We start from the raw sequence: 24,178 nt of genomic DNA on the forward strand, positions 1-24,178 counted from the left end.
ACTCTTTCTCTCTGAAGCTGTGCCAATGTAATGAAAAATTGATCATTTTCCTGGAAGCAGAATTATAACACTCTTTGGAAATGAGATAAAAATTGATGACATAATCTTTCAGCTGATCTTAAGAAGTGACTTTTCTACTACTTAAACTTAGGCTGATATGATAGTTCTTAAGTTGAACGTGAGCTGCTTTGGATCATCTCTTCTGGTAGGTAGATGAGTTAGCTTGTCAGCTCTCAGCAGTCACACTGCAGGCTTTGGCTATGATAGAACCAAAGCACATTGATTTGGTGTCCAGGCTGAAATGCCACTTGACATTCCCAGGTCTGAAATAACTATAAAGCTTATTTCTAACATGGCATCCGATGTCATCAATGTGAGATTGCATTTTCACAATCTAATGAAAATTTGGGGAGCTGAAGTATGGAGTTCAGTAATTTTAGTAGTTTTGTCATAAATCTGTCCGCATGATGCCATTGCAAAAATAGTCTGACTTCCTCTGCAGCAAGGCAGTTTTGTGACTGTTCTATATGTGATGCTTCAAACTTCTGTGTCTATAAGCTTGTTTTGTAATCAAATTAACAAATTTGTGCCTTTATTTTTTTACCTTTGCCAGCTGAACAACTGGGTGCATTTGCAGCTGGTGTCAAGCAGATGTTAGAAGACGTACAAGAACGCCTTGTCTATAGGACTCACATTTACATTCAGACTGATATCACAGGCTACAAGCCTGCTCCGGGTGATCTTGCATATCCTGACAAGTTGGAAATGATGGAGGTATAGCATCAGCTTTTTTTCTTGTCCTTGATTCATTTACTTTTTATATGCAGCATATACAATTGTGCAGTGTAGTGCTTTGCGCATGTGGTTTTCTAGTTCTTAGATGTATTATGTATTACTGACGCTATCAAGCTTGCGCCTACTGATGAAATTATGACCCTAAACTAGATGTCAGAAAACACTTCATCAGACTTGGTAAAATTGGCAATAGTTCTCATAGTTACAATTTTTATCTAATTCTGAATCTTCTGCATTTCCTCTCATAATAGTAAATTTTCGTTTAATTTCAGAATTGGTAGGTATTACCCAGTGTATTTTCTAGTTGAGCTGGAGTTGAAGACAGCTTATTGAGAGAGTTGAAGCTTTAGATAGGTACAGTTAGCTGCAAGTTTGTTTTCAAAATTATTAGTCAACTAATGTTTGGTACATGTGTGTATGCTATGCTCAAACAGTATGAGGGGAGACTTGCTTGTACCTTTTGATAATTTAATATGGCAGCAGTAGTTTCCAGTAGCCTTGTTCGAGTTCTTATCAGTAGTAGCTATTTTTGTAGTCATTCCAAGCCCTTTGAGTCAATATTCCTGTTGAATCAAACTGATTATATTTACTAATTCTACTTTAAAAGGTTAATACTTTATTGATGACAGGTTTCAAAATGAAACTACTCACAGAAATAAAAAAGTGATCAATGAAAGACTTTAAATTAGTCTTTGACTAGAGCAAACTGCATTTGATATGCAACTGAAAAGTACTATTGTGTAGAAAGGATTAGTCGTAATAAAGACCCTTCCCAAAATAACAGTTGTCATTCACTTTATAATGAGAAGCCCAAGCTGTCAAAGGTTTGAGATGACCAAGAATGGCAATTCCAGCATGGACTGGCAAGATCCAGATTTTATTTCCATCTATCTGCCAGAATAGTTGATGGTGCTTAGAAAATTGTAGTACTTATTGCAGCTGACCAGTTGGTAGAGAAGCTGTTATTTGAATTCAGAATCAGAGCGCTACTTATATAAAACACAGAAGCTTCATAGCTGTATGTATACATATATGTGTATTTTGCTGTGTTCCATTCTTGCCTGTAGACAGACAAACACTGAAAGAAACTTCTTAGTACGGAGCACATGTTGCAATAATCTTGTCATAATACGTCTGTAAAGTTTTTATTATGTTACAGTTTATGCTTTGGTGGGGACATTCATAGGTTTTTTAGGAAAGCATTTACAAATCCTGAAGCTGGTGAGTTTGTAGGATACTTGCCCTTTATATTGAAAGTTTGAAGACTAAAAAGCTTTTGAAGAAAAAGCAAAAATAATAATTGAGAAGCCCATCACACAACATGTAGCTAAATGTGATCTATATGTTGAGAACAATCAGTAGTCTGAAGTTTGACCAGTATTAGCTATCAGGAGTGCAGATTTGTTTATTTGTTTTATAAAATGGTGTGAATAGAACTGGATAAAAAAATGATTGTGAGAACTTTTTAATGTTAGTTATAACTTCTGTGGGCAAGCAGTGCAGGTCTATACAAGACCTTATTTTCTAACTAGGGTCCTCTGGCTGTTCAGTTAGGAGGAAGAAGAAAGGGAATTTTACAGTACATTCTAAATTGAGAAATTATGCTGCTCTTCATATGTCCTCAAAAAACTCCAGTTTTTGCCTGGTTTGACATTCATTTTTGCTACTTGATTGCTTTTAAACCTTAAAACCTTGCTATTTAGAGACTAAATGAATTATTAAAATGTTAAAAGCACAGGACAGAAATATTTCTTGTGCTGTTCTGCTCAAATATTAATGCAGTTATTTGCCCATTCTTGCTGTCTCTCACTCTTTTGAAGCAGACCAAGTAGTGAAAAATGTTGAAGTGTGGAAATGTTGAGTAATGGTAGGGGAAAGCTTTCTGTTGAACTCCTGCAGGGAATAAACTAGAGAGTACTTTGGGGCCATCTGCATGTATCATTTATAGGAATAAAGGCATCACAGGAATTACCTGTATGAAATTCAGGTGAATGTTGAATTGTGTTCCGCTATTTAAGTTTCTCTTTCTAAGTGACTTCACAGGTTATTTCTTAGAGATCAGTAAAACCAGGCAAAATGGAAAGAACAGTGCTTTACTCAGATCTGTGTAATATTTGTGAATCTTAAATTGATACTGAAATGTTTCTGGTATTGTTTTGGAAACATCTGTCTATTTCTTTCAATGTCTTTGAAACACTGGGGAGCTGAGTGTAGCTGACTCCTGTTGCCATTTAATGTGCTTTTCTCTGTTGCAATCAAAGCAGTGTAATGCTGCTTAAATTAAGGAGAAAAGAAGGATTACAGTTTTGTGGTATATCTTCCTCTGCAGCAAATTGCACAGAGTTTAAAAGAGGAACAGAAGAAGATGCCATCTGAAACTTCATTTTCAGATGTCCGGCTAGAAGATCCTGAGTCCTGCAACTTAGTTAAATCTGGTATGAAATATATAGATCTCATGTTGTCAAATTAATGCATAAAGCTTATGGAGAGCAGGTATTAACCTGACCCATCAGTGAGAAATTTGCATGTATCTTTAAGGGTTATTTTTCTAGAGAGGTTCGTGAGCGATTTTGAAAGTAAACTTAGTCTCAGGGTTCTTAGTAACCTTTTTTTTTGAATGAGAAGAACTTACTCTTGTTCTTTGTGTGGCATTTCTTTGTGTTTCCAGTGCAATCTGTTCTGTGAAGCAACTACTTGTATAGTCTACAGCATCTATTGTACTTTATATAAAACTTAACCGTGGTATTCTCTACTGCAAAGTAGCCTACCATCAAGATGTATGCTTAAAGATTCCTCTGTTTGTTAGCTGTACTAAGAAGTGCTAAGACTGGTTTGGTGTGTCAGGCACGTCTCCTAAATGAATACTTTCAGCATCTAGGAGTGTCTTTGTTGCATGCCTTTACCTGGGAAGGCAGCTTCTTCCTTTGAATGCATTTCCACTTACTGAAACTGGTCAGTATTTTAGTGGTTTACAATAATTCAGAATATAGTCTTTTTAAATATGTGACCTGTGTGCCTATAAATTACAGTGAACTGGAAGCAAATTGCAAGAAATGTGGCTCTTTAAATGTCAGTCATTTGAGTGTTGCAGCCCTTTAAATTTTTGTCCAAGAGCCATAAAGAATTTCTCCCTTTACTTTTAAATTGTTCAGAATTGTCCAGTGTTACTTTTCCCAGCATCACCTTTTTCAGGTCTTTGTCAGTTTTTTCTCATATTCCTTTTAATTACTCGGTAGTTTCTTGCTTTTGGCTTGCAAGGCCTGCAAAGGTCTTTCTGACTGTTTCTAGCTGGACTCCATAAATCACGTTGAGGGTGGAGCTCATCTTGCTTCAAGCCAAGTGTGTGGCATTCACAAGACCTATAAATCCCACCTGCATTCAGGAGGTGGAAGGAACCTGTATGATGTAAAGTGAAGTTAAGTGTCTGAGATAATTGGGATTATTTGCCCTTCAAAGGTGCCTCTCCCATTTCAGTGCCCGCGGGAGAAGCTGAAGTGACTAATAAATAGTCTAGGACCCTCAGACTGACAGCTAAGGTCTTACAGGACTTCTAATTACTATGACAATAAATCTATTGTTGCAAAAAGGTAGAAAGATACTGCTAAATTATTGTAGACCATTCCTGCACTGGTGACACAAAAACCTCACAAGTGCTTATTCTGTCATTAGGTAAAACTTAAAATTTTACCTGTGTGAGTGGTTGCTAATTAGAACCAGAGTTCTGATGCTACTGGCTCAGATGTTTCCCAGGATTTAGGGACAAAATGAAAGTAATACAAGACTTTTGTCCATCACGTGTTGTGCAAAACCATTCTGGGCATATGGAATTATTACCAAGGTTACCCAGGAGGAGCACTTTTTTGTGTTTACAACTCCCTCATGACAGAATTGGTCTTGCCATTATTTTTTTAGTTACTAACATGGTGCTTAAACCATACACTTTCTGCAACTGTTTAATCCATGTTTAATCCAGGATTACCTCTAGGAGAAAGGAAAGCTTCAAGAAGTAAAATTCATAGGATCATAGAATACCAAGTTGGAAGGGACCTTAAGGATCATCTGGTCCAACCTTTCTAGTCAAGGATGACCTAGACTAGTTGTGCCAGCACCCTGTCCAGCCAAATCTTAAATGTCCAATGTTGAGGAACCCACCACTTGCCTGGGGAGATTATTCTAACGGCTGATTGTTCTCACTGTTAAAAATTTTCCTCTTGTGTCCAATCAAAATCTCCCCAGGAGTAAGGTGTACCCATTATCCCTCGTCTTTTCCGTATGACTCCTTGTAAAAAGGGTGTCTCCATCATCTTTGTAGCCACCCTGTAAATAGTGAAACATGACTATAAGGTCTCTCCTGAGCCTCCTTTTCTCTAGGCTGAACAAATCCAGTTCTCTCAGCCTTTCCTCATACAACAGGCTCCCCACTCCTTTGATCACCTTTGTGGCTTTTCTCTGAACCCTCTTCAGCCTATCTATGTATTTTTTTGTATCGTGAGGTAGTAGGGACTAAAAAATTGATTGAATGGGGTTTTTTTATCCTTTTTTTCCTGAGCAGCTACTGTAGTTGCATCATCACTAACCATTTTTTTGTCTCCAATGGGTTTTTTCCTCCAGTAATTTTTGTTATTATTTCAGCTGTTTAGCTAAGCTGGGGAGGATGCGCCCTTGGAGACAGGCCTATAAAACTAACTCATTAAAAAAAGGTCAAGCTGGGCCATGCCTGAAAGCAAATTCACGTCTTTCACAGCCATGTGCTTTACACGCATGAGAAATCTAGGACTGACTGCTCAGAAGGAAAAAAAAAAAAAAAGCCAAACCTAACCTCTTTACGTGCAGTAAAGTATGTCATATTACTGTGGAGTCAGGGTAAAGTGCAGTTGATACAAAGCCTCTCTTGTGAAGTCAGGCTGAGAGAGTTGGGCATGTTCAGCGTGGAGAAGGCTCAGGAGAGACCTTGGAGCAGCTTCCAGTGCCTAAAGGGGGCCTACAAGAAGTCTGGAGAGGGAGTTTTTACAAGGGCGTGCAGTGATAGGGCAAAGGGTCATGGCTTTAAACTGAAAGAGGGGAGATTTAGATTAGACGTAGGAAAAAATTCTTCGCTGTGAGGGTGGTGAGACACTGGCCAAGAGAAGCTGCTGGCTGCCCCATCCCTCGCGGTGTTCAAGGCCAGGTTGGATGGGGCTTTGAGCAATCTGGTCTAGTGAAAGGTGTTCCTGCCTGTGGCAGGGAAGTTGGAACTGGATGATCTTTAAGGTCCCTTCCAACCCAAAGCATTCTATGATTCCGTCGTATTGCAATTGTCTTCAGTTAGGAGAGATGGTCAAGTTTTTCATGTGTGTGTTTTACTTTTAAACAGGTTCAGCAGAAACCCTTAATCCCAGGCACCAGACCACGATTTCACCAGCAGATCTGCATGGAATGTGGTATCCTACTGTCAGAAGGACTCTAGTGTGTCTCTCCAAACTGTACAGATGTATAGACGTATGCAAAAATTTCTTTATCTATTTTTTTATTAAGTGAAGTGTGCAGTACCATGTCTAAATATTTTAATGTAAATTTGGAATGGACTATTTCTGGCCTCTGTTATCTCTTTTTGCTGCCACCTTTATGTAAAACAAGTGAACTGACAAATTTGGGTCACCAACTCAATTTTATATTTGTAGAATTAGAAAAAAAAAGGCACTGGTTTTACATCTATTGCTTTTGCTATTACAGAAATACGTCATTGTCTGATGCTCAAGATATTCATCACACCAAAGTTGCAAAGTGAATAGGACAAGAGAAAAATAGGAAGTTCTGGGTCAATTATAGAGAATGATTTTATTGCTGAAATTACTGGGTGAATATGTTTCTTGGTATGTGCTTTTCAGGACATCAGAGAAAGTGATGTTTCTGGTCTAAAAAATGGTGGCTCTACTACTCACACATTTTGGAATTCTCAAAAATTTTTGTGGCACATCTTTCCATCTTCCAAAATGTGGGAGACATTTCCAGAGTGTAAGCCAGGAGGAATCTTCTGTAACAGAAACAAAAGCAGTGTTTACTTCAGAAGTATTTTGAGATTTGCCATGTAGAATTTGATTTATGTCTGTCACCTAAAAGCAGAAAAGTCTAATAAGTCCCTGAGATACATAATGCCACTGTTTTTACTTTGTGTATGTTGTGTCTTTATTAGATACATCTAATGCATTTCAAAATATCTTTGATATGTGTTATGTAAAACTGATACCAAGATGCTATGTGCTTGAAAAGCTGGGAAATATTAATACTTTGTTGTTTAATGTATCAATCTCATTAAAGATAAATGAATATTTGCCCTTGTTTTCAACTAGACCTCTGGAAGTGTGGTCATTTTTGCGTTGTTTGCAAGACTGATTTATAGTAGTGTATCTGCACAGGGATTTATTTAGTTTTACACTGAGATATTCCAGTAGAGCTATTATGCCTGACCGGCACCTTGTAGGTAGGAGAAGGCATGAATGAAGTGGCACTGGCAAGTCTCAGGGCAGTCAGGGCTGTTACGTGCTATGTTGGAGTACTGGTGGTGGCGAGCTGTGTTCCTACAGCTAGCTCAGCTATGTGATCTAGTTGCAGCTTTAATGAGTTACTCCATGTCACTTGGGCCATGGCTGCTGTCATGTTTGTTTACTAACTTGGTGCAAGTGTGAAGAAATTTGAGTTTACTTGAGGTTAAGCTCAGTGGAATGATCTCATGTCTATTGCATGTGTAAATTGCACACACAGATAGTTATCCTGGCACATGAAGTGTCTAGTCAGGTTACCCAGGAAGCATCATTCATGCTGTTAGCTGTGAATGCATGAAGTATCACTGATCATGGCACTATTCAGGTGCAAATTCAGAGACGGGGTGAACAGGGCATGCTTGAGTCCATACCTGTAGCCAGGCTAACTAAATGCTGTAGCAACCTTTTATATATGAATACTCCATCCTCGTCTTATTGCAATTAGACAACGTGTTTGTAGCTAACTAATCTAGACTTTTATGTGCTGGTAAGCACATCCTTTGTAAACTTCAGCTCTTAAATTCTGTATAAGCTTTGCTAACATCTTTTTTTTTGTCTCATTTCTTTTTCCCTGCAGAGGGCAGTGTTTCAGGGATTATCGCAAGAGGCCTTATCTGCCTGCATTCACTCGCTGCTGGGAGCTGCTGATTCTATCAGCAAAACCAAGGTTAGAATCTGTGCTTTGGGTATGATTTCTTTTTCTTCCCCCTCTGTGTATATATAAAGCCATGAAGCAGTTGTTCAGAATTCAGTGAAACGATATTGCTCTGCCCCCAGAGACCTGATGGATTTGCCAGCTTTTAGTTATGGTTAATGTATTGTAAAGCAAAGATAATGATTCACATGCTAGCCTGTCTGAAAAGGTGGAATACAGATTGTAGCAATTGTATTTACAGGCTGCTCTAACTCATGTGATCAATCAAGTGATACCTAAAGAAAAATTTCTGCTAGAAGTCTCTGCTCCCTGTATGCTTTCATTGCCTGTTATTCTTTTCTCTTTCTCTCTGCCTCCATTGTTTGAATTTTCAAAAGTCTTTTGAAGTATTAAATTCATTGGGAAGATTTGTTAAGTATTCTCTGCTCGGAAGTGTTTGTTATTAAAACATTTGGTCCAGTGTGTTGCTCAGAATTCAGTGCAGTTTCATCAAGTCATTGTAACTTTAAGTGTTGCCTTAAGTAGCTGGACTAAACCTTTTTTCCTTTTGTCACATTTCCTTTAATACAAATACTGTAGTAATTTGCTCATTCCTAAATTCCTAACAGCCAGGAAGTGAATTTAATGGGAAAAAAAAGTTGTAGTATAATCCAAAATTGTTGTATTTGTATTAGCAGTAAATATTTAGTGATGAAAAAGGTTTTAGTTGCTCCTAGAAATGAAGAGCTGATTTGAAGTATTTCTTTCGAGTGTCCTTTAAAAAATGTTAAATGTATTATCTTTAAAATGAAATTTAAAACATGTTTCCTTCTAGCTTGAGCAAATAACTATTTCATATGTAATTGATGCAGAGTTCTATAGTAATTATCTATTTCAGCACTATATATCAGCTCAGCATTGACCTAAAGTATTGCAGAGAATGAAACTCATCCTGTAGTGAACTCTAGATAGGTTGTACCAGGATTAAGATGTGTACCACTTGGTTCTTGATGCATGTTCATTTAACATTATCTGGTGAAATAATGCATGCAAGACTAAAAGACCCACAAACTTAGAAACCCTTCCAGCACTTACATTTAGTAAACAGTTCTAGTTGTTCAAACTGCAGATTTAAATCTAAGTTCCTCTTTACTTATATAACATCATATCAAAAGAAATTATCTTCCAGCTTGCGAAAGCAAGTTTGAATTCTTGAGTCCTCCTCATTTGCCTCAATGAACCATGAACTTCAAAGGTTAAAAGCAGCTTGCAGTATAAAGCACATAGCTGAAATAACAAGCAATGCAGAACTCATTGTCTCAGTGGTGTGAACTTGGCCTTGTTTTATTCTTTGTATCTTTGCTGTACTGTTTAGAAATTAACTAAACTTTGTGTTTAATGGCATGAGAAAAATGCCTTGTAAGACCTTTGCACAAGAGCACAGTCAATCAAGGTTCTTACAGAAACTGTTTGGCTTTTTTTATTTTTAATCATTGTAATGATTAAAAAAATTTAGGACCTCATGTTTTTTGACTATAAATTATATGAATTACTTGAAATAATTCCTGGCTTTTATGAAGAGTAAGTTTGTAGCTTTCAAATAATGGATACCTGTATTTAATGTGGACATTTAGTAATATGTAATGTCTGTAATATAATTCTTCTCAGAAATGTAAACAAAGTCTGCTTCTGTAGAGCAGTGTGTTGGAAACAGACACAAGTGGGATTTGTTCATCCCAGAGTGTAGTAATGGCACTACCGGCTAATGGAAAAAGCTTGTTAGTAAGATTATTAGTATTAATTTTGTTACAGGAAGTAACTAATAAAAGTGAAGGCATTGAAATGATGCTCTTCACTTAATTGTTCTTGTAATGTGTGTTCTTTCTCTTGTGCTGTAGACCCAGGTTGATGGACAGCTTTTCTTAATAAAACATCTTTTGATTCTTCGTGAACAAATTGCTCCTTTCCACACCGATTTCACCATTAAGGAAATTTCCCTGGACCTTAAGAAAACTAGAGGTACTAAACAGTTGCTGGCTACAGAATGGGATGGAATTGTCCTCCCTGAATGTGCCAGCAAAAGTTCTGGGTTTATTTTATGTTCATTTGCAATGATCTGTATGCTTGTTCTAATCTCTTGCTTTGTTCTGAGCTTCTCTGAAAAAAATAGAACCATTCCCCTATTGAGGGTTATTCAAGATGTGTCTAACAAATTCTTTATTCATGTATGAAATGCGTTTGCTTTTTGCTGCTGACCTAACATTTATCCAGTGTTTTATAAGAAGACCTAAGTAATGTACTGTTGCACAAAGATGTCTTTCCCCTTTTCTGACACTTTAAAGGAATATCTTTAATTATCATTCTTTAGACCTTACTGTGAGTTTTTGTTTTAGAAAAGGATTTCTTATGTTGCAAGTTCAATAAACAGTACTGCTGGATAGTTTTATGTAGCAACCATGTCTATTGTGTGAAGGGAAAATAGAGTAATGCCCATGGTCATGATTTTTAAATTATGCTATGGTTTCTTGGTAAAATGCGGGAAAACCCTCTCAAATGCAAAAGTGAACTGTCATGCACTTGTCAAGCTTGTAAGGATATTGGAAAGAATAATTGAAAGCATGTCAAGTTTCTCCTATTCCAGAAGAGAAAGCTGAGGAAATAACTTTCCTGCCATCTAATATGCTGCTGTTTTAACTCTGAAGCAAACAATTCTTGCACTAACCCTTTCACATGTTGCATTTGAACATCAATGAAACCTCCTACCTGTTGAGTAGTTTCTAGTTGACTGGAGGTTAAAGGGTAAATACATCCTTTTGGTGTCTTTTCCTGGCTGACACACAAGTTTGTTCTCCATTTTCATTTAATTGAATAAATTTTTGTGCCAGCCAGTGCTTTGCAGATGGTAGTGGTAAGTAATGGAAAAACACTTTATTTTGGGGATTGTAGTGGTGTTGAAAAGGTGTACATTGTGTTTAATTCTTAATGGAGTGTAGCATAGGCTAGTAGGGCTTTTATATTTGAGTTGAATTGTGTAAGTCAAGTAACACTACTAATAGGAGTTTTACTGTGTCCTAGCCAAGCTTTCTGCACACAGATTTAATTTGGGATTTGTAGACAAAGGGAAACTGCTTAATGTAAAACTAGTGTAGTGCTAAGGTTCATGTAAGTGAAGTGTACAGTGGAGAGAAATGACTTTTACACTGACTAGCTCATATGCTTCTAATCAGAACTAAAGCTCTTTGTGGAATTTTCTGTGAAAATTTCTGTGGAATTTCCCAGTAAAGTTTCTGGGAAACAATTGAGAATAAAATGAATCTTTTTCTGCAATCTCCTTTACCTGCATAGGAGTGCAGATTCTTAGTTCGGCGGAAAACCTACATGCCTACATGTCTGGTATTCCTTCTTTGTTTAATACCTTCGGCAGCATTTCTTTAACTCATCTTGTTTCCCTCATACTGTTTTATATAGCAAGAAGTGTGCAAAATTACTTTTGAAATGAATAAAAAAAAAAAGGCAGATGAATGTGTAGGATAATAAATGAATGTCATTAAGCAATAAGCCATACTGAAACTGTATTGATAATTTTACTTGTTTCCAATTTGATTAGATTTCTGGTTGACAGCATCCTGTTAACACTATAGGAATAATGTCAGTATCTTGTGCTAATTGCAGACATTGTTACTTTTCCTTCTTGGGACTTCTGTAGAGACCACAAAACATGAGTTTATGTCAACCTTGATGTTTTCTTGTTTAGTCATAGCTAAAATAATTAGGCACAAAGGAGAAGAGTGCCAGTTCTGAGTTACTTCATGCAACCGTACTTTGTTGTCCCAGGCAACCTGGGCCAAATTCTGCATATTGTTCATAAATGCTTAACTACACAGCTTATGTAAAAGTCGTTCACTTGTAGATGTAGTTACAAAGGGAATAGAGCTCACACAGTTTGCACGCTGATAATACTATAGCTAGTATCAGTCATTTGTTAGGTTCACGTAATGTATTTATCTGGTTTGACTGTGCAGCTGTTAGATTGAGGTTTAGCATAGGGGCAATGAAAAACTAGTGGATCAAGCTTTGTGTGCTTCTGTGCGTGTGCACTTGTGCATCCACACCTAGCTATAGTGCAATCATCAGTGTGATAGTCCTAATCATGCTAGGCCATTTTTTATGTGTAAATGAGTGATTGAAGTTTTTAATTCCTGCAACTGAGTCCCATTGACTTACAGTGTGAGTGACTTTCTGATTCACAGATGCAGCGTTTAAAATCCTGAACCCTAAGGCAGTTTCAAGATTTTTTAGACTAAACAGCAACAACGCCTTGATACAGTTCTTACTAGAGGTAATATGGAGTCCTACTGCATTAAGAAAAATCGGGTCATTTAAGTGGGTGGTGATCTTTGGCAAATAAAAAGGAGAGAATTGTTGTCTTCTGTTCAAGGGTACCCCAGAAATCAGAGAACACTATATTGACTCTAAGAAAGATGTAGATCGTCATCTGAAATCAGCTTGTGAGCAGTTTATTCAGCAGCAAACCAAGCAGTTTATAGAACAGCTGGAGGAGTTCATGACAAAGGTACAAATATGTTGTATGTTCATTAACCTAACTGAAATACTGGTAGGACAAGGGAATTAGTATTAAATTTGGTATAGGAGAAGCTGCTAGTTTTGATTAGCTGTAGATGCTGGCATTTCCTATTATAAGGTCATGTTTCCCTTTAAGTTCCAACAGTAATTTTCTGGGCACCTTTGAGATTAATGGATTAAAGGAACATGACATAGTTTGTTTTTGAAAGCATCCCTTATGCTCTTTGGTAAAGAAGCTTTAATGTTTCATTGAGTTGAAACAGTTGGCAGGAGCTTTTCTGTTTGCAGAAAAACTCCTACTTTGACTGAATTTTTAAGCCTTCGAAAAACAAAAATCTTGGGTCATGTGGGTTTTTGAGGGAGGCCTTAAGAGTATGGCTGTGAAGTATGTTTAAATGTTCCATTCTCAGCATATTTTACACCAGTGTGGTGTTTGCTGAGCTGGACTTTCCTCCCCAAGTCCTGTTTGCAACAGAAGTTCCTGGTAAAAGTTGGTCAGAAAGACTAGGCACCCTAGGGGATAGGAACAAAAAGATGCCTCGTTACAATACACTTCTTTCTAGAACCTGCTCTAGAGCCCAGGATTTCTAGGCATCTTGAGAAAACCACGCAGCAGGATCTATTCTGGAAAATGAAAAGTGCGATGTGTATCCATATGTACTGAAAATAAGTGGCATGACATCTCAGAAACTGGGGCTACAGCATTGCATGGACATCACAAATATCCCAGCTGATGTTTTTTGAGAATTTAGAAGATTACAGCACTAAATTTACTGATGCTTGTCATGCTGGGGTGTAGGGTCAATGGCATGTCTAAAATATAGGCGGGTAACTGGTGAGATTGATAGATTGTTCAAGTGATTCAATGATTCATTGGGAATATGGGGCATTTGACTGACGTGCTTAAGTATAAATCTCGTTTGAGGTTTTGTATCCTTAGGTGCCTAAGCATCTTAGTAAATTTAATCCTTTTTTGAATTTCACTTTCAAGAAGTGATCGTGGTTGTAATTTTGGATTGCACTTATGTCAAGCTGCTTCCCCTGTGTGTTGTTAAGTCAGGGCATAGAAGAGAGAGAACGAGGAATACTGCAGTAGAGACTTGTGCAATTGTTACTTGGTTACTTTGTTGTGGATTCAACTGTAAGAAACTAATTTTGTTGATTGTACTTGTTTTAGGTAGCTGCTTTAAAAACAACAACTACTCAAGGAGGTCCCAGGTACAGCCTTTCACAGCAACCTTGGGCACAACCAGGTATTTTCTTTGTTCTCATTTACTTCTTTGAAACTTCTTCTGAAAACTTATCAAATGGAGAAAAAGACCCTTTTCCATTCACCATTTCTGGTAGAGCAATACAAGCTGCATTGTATGGGGCTCGAGTATTTCAGAATGTCACCAGTCTGTGTGCCCTACTTCTAAACCACAGGAATCTGAAGAGCTGGCCAGATTAATTTGGACTGCGAGACTGTGACTGATTTGGAAAAATTCTAAGTACCTGAGAACTGTCTGTCTTTTTTCTTGAAAATCCTGGCTTCCATTTTTACCTATGTGCTACTTTAAATGTCTTAAGATATCTCTAAATCAAAACCTGACGAACTTCAGAATATATACTTAATTGGTGCACTAGAGGAATGACTTGACTGTTTCTCAAGCTGTGATTGTTCTTGCATGGAAACAGCATTTCCGCAACTGCATACGGAATGTGCTTAAGGAATTATTTGATTACATTATGATAAAGCTTTTGCTTTTGTAGGAAAAAAAAGAAAGTCTGCATTGAAGCTTTTATTGTCTGTATATTTGGTACCTACTTCCTTTTCAGTTTTCCTGTCACTTAAAAAAATGGAATCCAGCTTTGTTTCTGTTTCTTCAGAATTTGAATGTGATTGCTTTGTAGGAACACTTGGAGTAGTTCAGATGTTACTGGGTTGTTTTGCTCTTCAAATTACAAAGTTGTGATTCTGGGTGATGCTGAGAAATCTGCTTATTCCAGTTCATACATTGGAACCTTCTGTTGCCTCATGCTCTTAAAATGCAAAGCCTGCCATGTTCATTCATAATTCAGTGCTGCTTCATGGGTCAGACACTCTCAAGGACTAACTTCAGCTCCTACTTAACATCTCCTGCTTTTGCAGGAGTATTTTTAATGTTTATTTGGAGATAATTATGTGTGTAGAGGCATATCTAAGCAGCTTCTGCTGTTTCTTGGAGTCATTTGCCTGGGAAGCAGGAGTAGTCAGAAGATTAGATACAGTAGAAACTGAGAAAAAAACCCACCATAATATGCTAACTTTGATACTTTAAAGCTACAAAATGTATTTTTCCCCTGCTGTTTAAACAAAAATCTTGTAAAATCATTAAGATACCTAACAATAAAGAAAGAAGGTCTTGTCTGAGAGAAGATTCCTGTCTGGTTGATTCAAAATCCAGATGACTGTGCAGCCTTACTTCTTACAGGTGTGGCCTGTGGTCAGTAAGGAGAATTTGTGTTATGCTGTTCTCTTTGCTAGCACTGTTTATTTCCCAGGCAAGTTTTCTAGGGGGGAGCCTACGCAGAACTTTGTTGGTGTTGGAAGGCTGTGGCTTGAGGAACCTCAGGAGGATGTGGTAGCTTGAAAAAATGGGTTGGAAGCATTTTCTTCAGGGAAAGAGAGGCTGATGTGTTCAGTAGGTCCCAAAAGAAAAGCCCCGTTTGGCATGTTGTAGTTGTATGATGGCTCGATGCTGCACAGCCCAGTCACCCCGTCTTTCCCTTTCACTCAGACCTGTGGTTATGATCAGCCCTATTGAAGTGTAGGTGATACTCTGTAGTGTAGCTTTCAACTTGCAGAATGCCATTTTAGCCTATTAAGCATATTTTCTTTTGTTTTCAGCAAAGATCAACGATGTGGTCTCTTCCACTTACAAGACAATAAAAACAAAGCTGCCATCAACATTACGAAGCATGTCATTATACTTGTCCAATAAAGATACAGAATTAATTTTGTTTAAGCCAGTTAAAGTGAGTATTGCTAGATGTACCTCAGCATGATTTCCTGTAGGTGATGGGCCCTCATTTAGTTAAAGACTTTAAACACATTTTGTGGGATCATTCACCTTGTATTTCTGTGTATGTGTGGTTATATATCTATATATATGCACCATATCTATATAAATGTATGTATGCATATAAGTATATATATGCAGGCACACATACAAACACATATCTGTAGAATTATTCTAGGCAACCAGTCCAGCCAGTAACAAATACCATGCACTTGTAGTAGTGAACAACTATTACAATCATTGTGGTGTCCCTGATCTGAGAAGCCTTTTGAAAAGACACATGAGAAAAAACAAGTTTTATAATGATATGTTTAGCTTAAAAAAACCCCGAACAAAACAAAGTTTGTCCTGCTCTCCATTGTACTCAGCCTGCATAATTCACATTACAGGCAACTAACTGGTTCTTTTCATTCTGTGCATCTTCCATGTGGTACCATAAGAGCAACTATAAAGAAAATCAACTCTGTCCCAGCCAAAACTGGTATAGCCTGGTCAGTTATGAAGGGGTGGAAGCACTGAAGGCGGAGATAATGATGCAGATTCATTACTGTAAACCCATTGAAAGAACAAAGCTTGAATTTTAAGTTGCCAGGTTAAGTTGTAGGAATCAGGTTTTCCAGCTTAGCATGTCATAGCCGAAGTTTTCGTCTCGCAGCCAACATGTATTCATTGTGGCTGTTTTGGGGCTTGCTTTACAAGAAAAGCTCTTAAAGCTTGACCACTTCACCCTACCTGATCCACTTCAGTAGCTATTCCATGTATGCTGTGCTTATTCTGGTTCGTGTTTGAGATGAGTGTTGTGTTTTTTAATATGGAGTTTTTTCTTCTTTCCTTGAAAAGAATAACATTCAGCAAATGTTCCAGAAACTCCATGCTTTGTTAAGGGAAGAATTTAGTAATGAAGATCTCCAGATCATAGCTTGTCCTTCAATGGAACAGGTATATATTCCAACTCCCTGTTTTATCAGTTGCTCTTTCATGTGACTGGCTCTGACTTTTTTAAACATTCATTTTATCATTTTTAGTATTTTCCGTGTTCAGAATCTTTATTTCTTGTTCCCCTTAATCCTGGATGATTAAATGCAGGGCTTTATCTTAACTCTAGGCTTTCAACTAAAAGGAGGTTTTGTTTGGGTTATTTTAGTGAATATCCAGTTGAGGTTTTAAACTGAAGGTGGTGATTGATGTTTCTGGGGATTGAGTTGTACAAGGAGTCTCGCCATTTCTGGGCATTGTCTTTTCGAAGAGATAGGAAAGCTAGTGAATAGGCTTTAAAACAGCCTGTGGGTGTGAAGGCAGCCTGGCTTTTAACAAATACAAAAAGCAGCAACTTCTACATTTGGGAAGCATGAGGAAGAATTACAAGGGTTTATTTGAAGTAAATTGCATTGGGAAAATGTGCAGATGTTTATGGAAATGTAACCCTGCGTGATAAGCTCTTTAGTCTCGGAGATGATTGGGGTTAAGAAATCTCTGTAGTAGGATGCTCTGACAGAAGCCAAGTAGTTTTTAAAAAAATCTTGCTTTGACCTTAGTGGTCCAGGGAATGTGAATAGAATCGTGATTATCCTAGGATGCCAATATTTAAATAGAAAATCTGGCTTATGGATTAGACTGCATTGCCAGTGTGCATATTTTTTGGAATCGCTTGACAAGGCATGAAGTCATCTTAGAAACTTTGACACATTAGGTTGTGACTGCTGAAATAACTAGTCAGCGTGGTCAACAACTGTGTTTTAAAAAGCCTCTGAGCAGGCATTTGACTGGCAGTTTTGGCCAGTTGTTTTGTAGCTGTCTTCTCCTGATATGTCCAAGTCTCTATGTGCTTCCTAGGAATCCCGTTTAAAGGTTAAAACGTAAGACATCAATTCTGAAAGTTAGCTGCTGTGTCTAATACAGGCTTTCCTTTTGTCTTTCAGGTGAACTTACTCTTATCAATGTCCAAGTAGACCAACAGTGAGGCTGCTTGAAAAAAGCTTCAGCTGAATGCCAGCCAGTGAAGGGAATGCAAAGACATTTGCTTGAAGTAAACGAAGGATCCCACTGTGCAGTTCAGTCTGCATCAACGCTGTCCAGGCTGCTTAACCCTGTTTTAGGGAAAAAAACCCCAACACCACAAAACAGTTTTATTGATTTGTTAAAGGTTTTCCTGTTCATTGGCTTGAGACGTTGGGGAAAGAAAACAAAACCAAACCCCCTTTGCTGATCACTCTTATGAAAGCTTAGTTACTGCCTTATACAGATGTTTTCAAAGTTGAAATCCTGGTTTTTTTAAATGTAAAAGCCTTTCCTTTTTTTTCCTTTACTAATCTGACATATGCAGTGAAAAGTTGCACTTTCAAAGACACTGGAAATAAAGTGCAGAGAATCAAATTGGAGCAGTAATAGGTATTTGCAGGGCTTGGATATATGCACATTGGTATGACAATTTGACTTAAGCAAGCATGCTCTGATTTTCTTTAACTCCCACGAAAATCCTGGTAATCCACCACATGCTTGAACATAATTTGCAGGTTCTTAGTTGGGAAAACTTTTATTTCCCACATGTGAAGCATTTCTTAAAACACTGGATGTGCTCTTTTTCTTACACTGATTGGGAGCTGTGAGGTCTGACCTGAAGTTTCATGCTCTAACCTTCAGCATGGAAAGAATCTTAGATCCTTGGGATTTGCAATGAAAAGTTGTGCAATATAACTTCTGTTAGTTCTGAGGGAGCTGCATGTTTTCAGGTGCTTTACAGCAAAGCTTAACATGGAGGTTCTCAGGTACTTAGGTTAGAGTTGTGGGTTTTTTCCTTACCCAAGATCAAGTGGTGGTGTCACATAGGTTAAAGTGGGAACTGGGACTGGAACTTCTACAGCCTTTGTGTGCTGGAGGAAGTGCTAATAAAAGGGTTTGGGGATGACAGAAATTGAATGTGCAAGCCTGTCAAATCAGCATTGTGAACAGAGGGTAAGGACTTGGTAACTGGTAAACAATGCACGCTTTTCAGTGTGCATCAGTTGGTCATTATTTGGGAAAGCTGAATGCTAAACACTTGGCCATTAATGGAATGAAACACTTCAAGCAGTCTTGGTGTAAGTCTTCATTGTGCTTCACTGCAAAAGAAAAATGTTGTGACTTACATGGCAGACTTTTAACTTATTTATAAAACTTGTTCTGTAGTTTTAAATATGTCGAAATTTCCATGCACATCGGTGGTGTTTTGATTTAGTGATGTTCCTATTATAAATCACATGGCTGGACACTAATGTAGGATTTAAACCTACCATGAGAAGTGTTGCGGCAGTGGTGCTGTGAGGTACATAAATGGTACTGATAGAACCTTACATGACTCCTTAAAAATTAACTAAAGGAACTAACAAGGAAGATAACTTGCCCTTTCTTTTTTACTTGTAGAAATACAGGCTGTAAAATAATGTCCAGTGCATTGTAATATATGTATATTTGTTTTTTATAAAGTTTTACGGAAGGACTGCATGGTCACTGTACAGAGTTATGACTGACAATGCACACATTGTACAGGTAGGACATGAAGGGTAACTCATTGCAGTAATCACTCTTGTGCTTGGGGTCCTTTTCTCTTTTAGAATACCCAGACAGCTCTAGGACAGCTGGTTGAAAGATTAGAAAAGCAATCAGTTTATACAGCCTGTTTGCTAAATGAACATTTGTTTAAACATGTACAGTTGCAGATATTTACATTTACAAATAGTGTAAATACTTTCAAAAGATTAATTTAAGATGCTTTATATTATCTGACTAGAAACTTGCTGTTTTTAATTTTTTTAAAATAAAAATGTTGCCTCCTATTTTGGTCCAAGAGTAAAGCTATATTCTGTATCCTGAGGTTTGTCTGTCAAGATAACTGTAATACAGAGACAATAAACATCCTGTAAGCACAGGCAGTGCATCGCTGAGGAGAAATGCTCTTTTTTTAGCAGTAAGAGAATTGACTTTTTTTGGCACAGATGTATACCTGAGTGCTGAATCTACAGCTAATTGTTAAAGTAATGCCTCTTTATGGTTATAATAAAAGTAAATTTGTATTTTCTTTACTGATAACTGATCTTGTGTGACTGAGCGGTCTCTTTACTTGCAATTTTGTGAGGGGGAAGAAACTGCAATACAAGAACATATTTTAACATAAGGCTTGGCTTTTACTTAGGGAAAACTTGGGAGCTGGTGGCAGAAAACACAAGTATTTGATAGCTCTGCTCGTGTTACCTGGTTACTCACAGACTTTTCCATCTATAGTTTCTCATTACCACATGCTGTTCCTCTGGCCCTTGTAGAAGCACATCATCCAGAGGCTTGTGGTTTGTCCTCTACAGTGTCAGTGTGAAGCTTCCCTTCACATTCTGGCTTTGACAATGTCATTTAAGTGAACAAAGGAAGAAACTCCTTTCTTGTGGAATTTGGCTTCTCTCTAACTGGTACAGGGCAGCAATGAGTGGCCATTGATTGCCTGCTTGGTGCCTCCTGAAAAGGTTTGGCCCTTTGGGTTACATATCTCATAAATGAAGTGAATGCCAAAGCAGCTGTCCAGGCATTTACACTTCTTTTTGTACTACAGTGATGCCCCAACGTAGCTTTTGCTGTGTTGGGTGCTGTTCATTATCCCTCTCCACCAGCCTGGGAATCTCTGGGTCATCGGTCAAAGCAGGCTCATCGGTCACACTTGGTACGAGTAGTTCCCTAAGTCCTGTTCATCAGCTATAGGAAGGAAGCCATCTCCTTCAAAGTACTGCAGGTTCAGTGTATAACCCCACTGCCATCCATCAAGTGCCTTCAACTGAGATGAGCTTAGTGTTACAAGGACTTGATGTACAGGAAGATAGGCATTGTGAGCTTGAAATGAGGTTTATTTTCATCACAAAGTGACTGTTATCACCTTGGTGAAGGAAAAGTTGTTCTGATTGCTGAAATGCTTCCTGCAGGCCTTAATAACTTCATTTCAGTATTTCCCACAGATAGAAGATACTGAAACACAAGGAAGTGATATCACTAAGAGAGGGGTTGCCAAAAGTATTACAACACTGTCTGTATTTTGGACAGCAGGCTCCTGAGCTGAATCTTTTTAGACTGAAGAGCTTCACTTTGCTTTCCATCCACCTAAGCTGGTGACTTGTCTCTGAGTCTTCCAACTACAAAGAGAGCCCCTGCAAAGTGAAAAGCAGAAGTCTATGAGGAGCAGCAGTGGGTCTTGAGAAGAAGTCTGAATTTTGGGAATGGAGGAGTAGGTGCTAGTGCTTTATGCTTCTGCATACTGACCTTGGGTCATTGCCACCTTTCTGAATAGCTGCCCCAGATGTCTTCATTAGCAGTGGCCTGTGTGGCCACAGGGAGACTATTGCTATGAGGGTTGTCAACATTTGGTTTGTGCCTGCAACAGGATAGACAACTTGAATCCTTCACTCTGAGGCTACAGCTTCAAACCAAGCATGAGCTCCCGCTGTAATATGTGACCTGCGTTTCAGAGCTGACCAGTCGTGTCTGCATCCAGTGAAGGAGAGGGATGCACAGCATTAGGCTGGGACAGTTGCACTTTGTGGCCAGAACAGCATTTCCACCTCTAGGGAAGGGTCAGAGGTGGAAAACCTGAGTTGCAACGAACACCAAAGTTTTTTGGCATTCCTCTCCCCAGATGCTTGTTTCATGTTAAGTCAAATGCTGTTTAGATAAAATCAGAAGCTTTGTGTGTGTATTGACATTTAATATAAATGTTTTGAAAAGAAATAGTGTTTCAAAATGAATTTGTGAGACTTGCTGTTCTTACCCTTCAGCGACAGCATTTCAATCTTATCTAAATGCTTTCCTGGAAGGGAATTTCATTAAGGTTCACACAGGCAGGAAATTTGCTTTTGAATGAAACGGTGATTTTTCTGCCTGAAAGCTTGTGACCTGCCCCATGCAGCAGCCCCAAGCTTATCTCCACTGGGGGGCTTCCCTGCTGCTGCTGCTCTCCACTTTGAGCTGGAACCCCATGATGAAACGGATGTGATTGCTATGGCTGGTTAACACTAAGTCAATCTGATCCTGAGCCATGATTTTAATGGTGATGTGGCCATTAAGTTTCATGGTGGGAAACTGGAAAGGAGGGCTGTGAGCATAGTGGCTGAAGTTATGCTACTTCCAGCGCTTCTGGCTGGCCTCTACCTGGTCCAAGAAGATCCCAGTGCCAGGGTTCCAGGGCAGGCCTGGCAAACACAAAGCTGGATGGATTCAGAGCCAACAACTTCTCAGTCCCAAATGCCAGGTTCGTGTGCAGTTGTGCCAAACATCTTACTTTTGACATCAAAGAGACACTGCTGAGACCTCGTTTATCAGGTCAGGGAGAGGTTTTTAGTAATAGTTATTGGCCTACAGTAAAAACACACTACAGAAATTGGCTGGCCCCTGGGGGAGCAATGAGTCCCCAAAGGGCAGAGAAAATCCTCATGGGCTCTGTGGCATGTTTGTGTGAGTCCCCCTCTTCCAAGGGGTAAGTCCCTGGTCATGGTGATTTCTTTTGTTCTGGCAACCTTTATGTAAAAAACAGGTCCTTGTGTGTGTGTGTGTGTGTGTGTGTGTGTGTGTGGTGCTGGGTACAGGAAATGGCCTCGACAAAACTACAAAGGAGAAAGGAATGCAGTGTTTGGTGGAAAACAGCCTGTGTTTATGGCATACAAATCCAAATCAGTGCTCCCTGTCTCATGACAGCCCGGGCAGGCAGCTCTGGGCACTGGAGCATCCCCCAGCCATGGTACGCAGGGAGTTTTTATCATTCAGGGAGTGTGTTACATCAAGTTTTTCCTGCCTAAGCACGAAGAAGTTGATTCTCGCTGGGCTATGAGAGAGGCTTGGGCTCCCCCAGAATCACCACGTGCTGCAGCTTGGAAAAAACAGCAGGAAAAAAGAATAAAATCTAACACTGCAGCTCTGATGTGCTTCAGCAATGGATGTGGACAAGCCTGAACCGGTCTATATGTGGGACAGATGGCCTACTCACAGGATTTCTGTTTTCCTCTCATCAAAGCCATTGTACTATCTTCGTACATATCGGAGCGGGCACTTAGCATTGCCCTTAATTTACGAGTGCTGGGAAAGGCCATGGCAGCTTCCCCCAGCTCAGTGGCAAAGCATCAGCCAGTACGCGGCTAACATCGATGGCAAGTGTGTGGTCCGGTGGGGTCAGGAGAGACCTACGGTGAGGTCTGTGATGGTTGGGTACTTCTTGGGATCACCTCGGGGCCAGGCTGTAAAAACCTGGCTGCTGCGTGATGGATGAAAGGACAACACGACTGCAGGCGAACGGTGGGATTGCAGGAGTCTGATGGAAGCTTTATTGCAAAGGCCATTTAAAATGATTTGTAACAGTCAGTTAAGCATTTAAGATGTCCATTAATTACTCTCAGCACAGGGAGGATTTGTAAAACCAAGATGAGATTTACTGATTCCCCTAGATACTTTTTTTTTCTGAAGGGAAACTTTGGAGACTGTGGTTAGGGAGTCTGAGGAACAGGAGGAAAAATATCTGTCCATCAGGATAATGGCATCTTATGGGATCAGGAGAATGGCAGTGATGCAGAAGGTGGTGGGAGCCAGGTAGGAGTGTGGGAGTAGTTCCATGGGAATGCCTGCCTGGACACAGGGGACAGGAATAGTCTGCCCCAGGCTTTCCTCTCCCCACAGTAGTACCAACCCCAGAGCATTGCCAAAACATCACAGTCTGCACTTTCCACCTAACCTTGGGGTTTTTTGTTTGTTTTCTTACTTCTTATTTAAATCCTTTTAAAAAACTGATGAAAACTCATCTTTCACTTCTCTGTCTTTGCATTTCACGTACAAGGCTCAGCTCTTCTTATGTTACGTTATTAGCTGCTCTCTGATGATATAATTTGCCAAGGGCCCTCTTTCCATCAGACACACGAGTAATTTATCCTGCAACACACTGACAAGCGAAACAGAAACATGTCTTTGCTAACGGCTTAGCTCCCAGCATTACAAGGGAGCTGGGTTTAATGCTTTCTAATAGGAATAAGAAACATTACTGCCTGCTTCTCTGGGAAGAGTGGAGAGAATCTAGGAGAGGAGAGAAGTGGGGAGACCTTGCTGTTCCCTTTTAGCACCATCATTAGGAGCAGCAGCAAATTGTCACGTGCACAAAGGTTTTGTCTGTCGTGGGAACTCGAGGGGCTTGACAACAGCAGCTCCCCCGTGGAGGCATTTGATACACGGAAAGTGGCTGACCCCCGCCATAGCTGCAGCACTGACTTATATCCTGAAGATGCACATTCCTGCTCTGCAGAATAGCTGGGAATTACCTCGTGGTTGTGAGGGATGGAGGGGAACGAAAAAGCAACAAACCAACAATTTTGTTACTGCTTTCATTTTTTAGGCTTTTTATGAGGCTAAAAAGACAGATGGTCCCAGGCAGGAGGATTTGCTACCCCTGTATTTCAGGAGGGGAGAGCAGTATAATGGGCTTCTATGTAGGAAATAAAAAAGCCAGCAAAACCTCTGATTGTGTGCTAAATCACAGGTCATTTTCTTACACATCTGCAGGAACTGCAGTGCTGTTTGGTTTGGGAAGGGAGAGGAGAGGCAGGGGAAGGGCAGAG

The 24,178-nt window shown here is 39.2% G+C and overlaps 1 protein-coding gene across 6 annotated transcripts in view; it reads left to right on the forward strand.

The window, feature by feature from the left end:
- The window catches only part of COG3 (component of oligomeric golgi complex 3), a 31,220-nt gene extending 13,629 nt beyond the window's left edge, over positions 1-17,591 (forward strand). For 5 of the 6 annotated variants that reach the window (XM_080612232.1, XM_080612234.1, XM_080612233.1 and 2 more), the window contains 11 exons: positions 614-774; positions 3,125-3,230; positions 6,149-6,273; positions 7,894-7,983; positions 9,849-9,969; positions 12,201-12,289; positions 12,389-12,523; positions 13,712-13,787; positions 15,404-15,531; positions 16,416-16,514; positions 17,495-17,591. In XM_080612232.1, the coding sequence (XP_080468358.1) occupies positions 614-774; positions 3,125-3,230; positions 6,149-6,273; positions 7,894-7,983; positions 9,849-9,969; positions 12,201-12,289; positions 12,389-12,523; positions 13,712-13,787; positions 15,404-15,531; positions 16,416-16,514; positions 17,495-17,524 (1,160 nt within the window). In that variant the 3' untranslated portion in view covers positions 17,525-17,591. The remainder of the gene's footprint in view (positions 1-613; positions 775-3,124; positions 3,231-6,148; positions 6,274-7,893; positions 7,984-9,848; positions 9,970-12,200; positions 12,290-12,388; positions 12,524-13,711; positions 13,788-15,403; positions 15,532-16,415; positions 16,515-17,494) is intronic. The other variant, XM_080612235.1, reaches the window with a different exon arrangement.
- Positions 17,592-24,178: the final 6,587 nt, after the last annotated feature.

Source organism: Psittacula echo (genome assembly GCF_963264785.1).
Source record: "Psittacula echo genome assembly, chromosome: 3".
NCBI lineage: Eukaryota > Metazoa > Chordata > Aves > Psittaciformes > Psittacidae > Psittacula > Psittacula echo.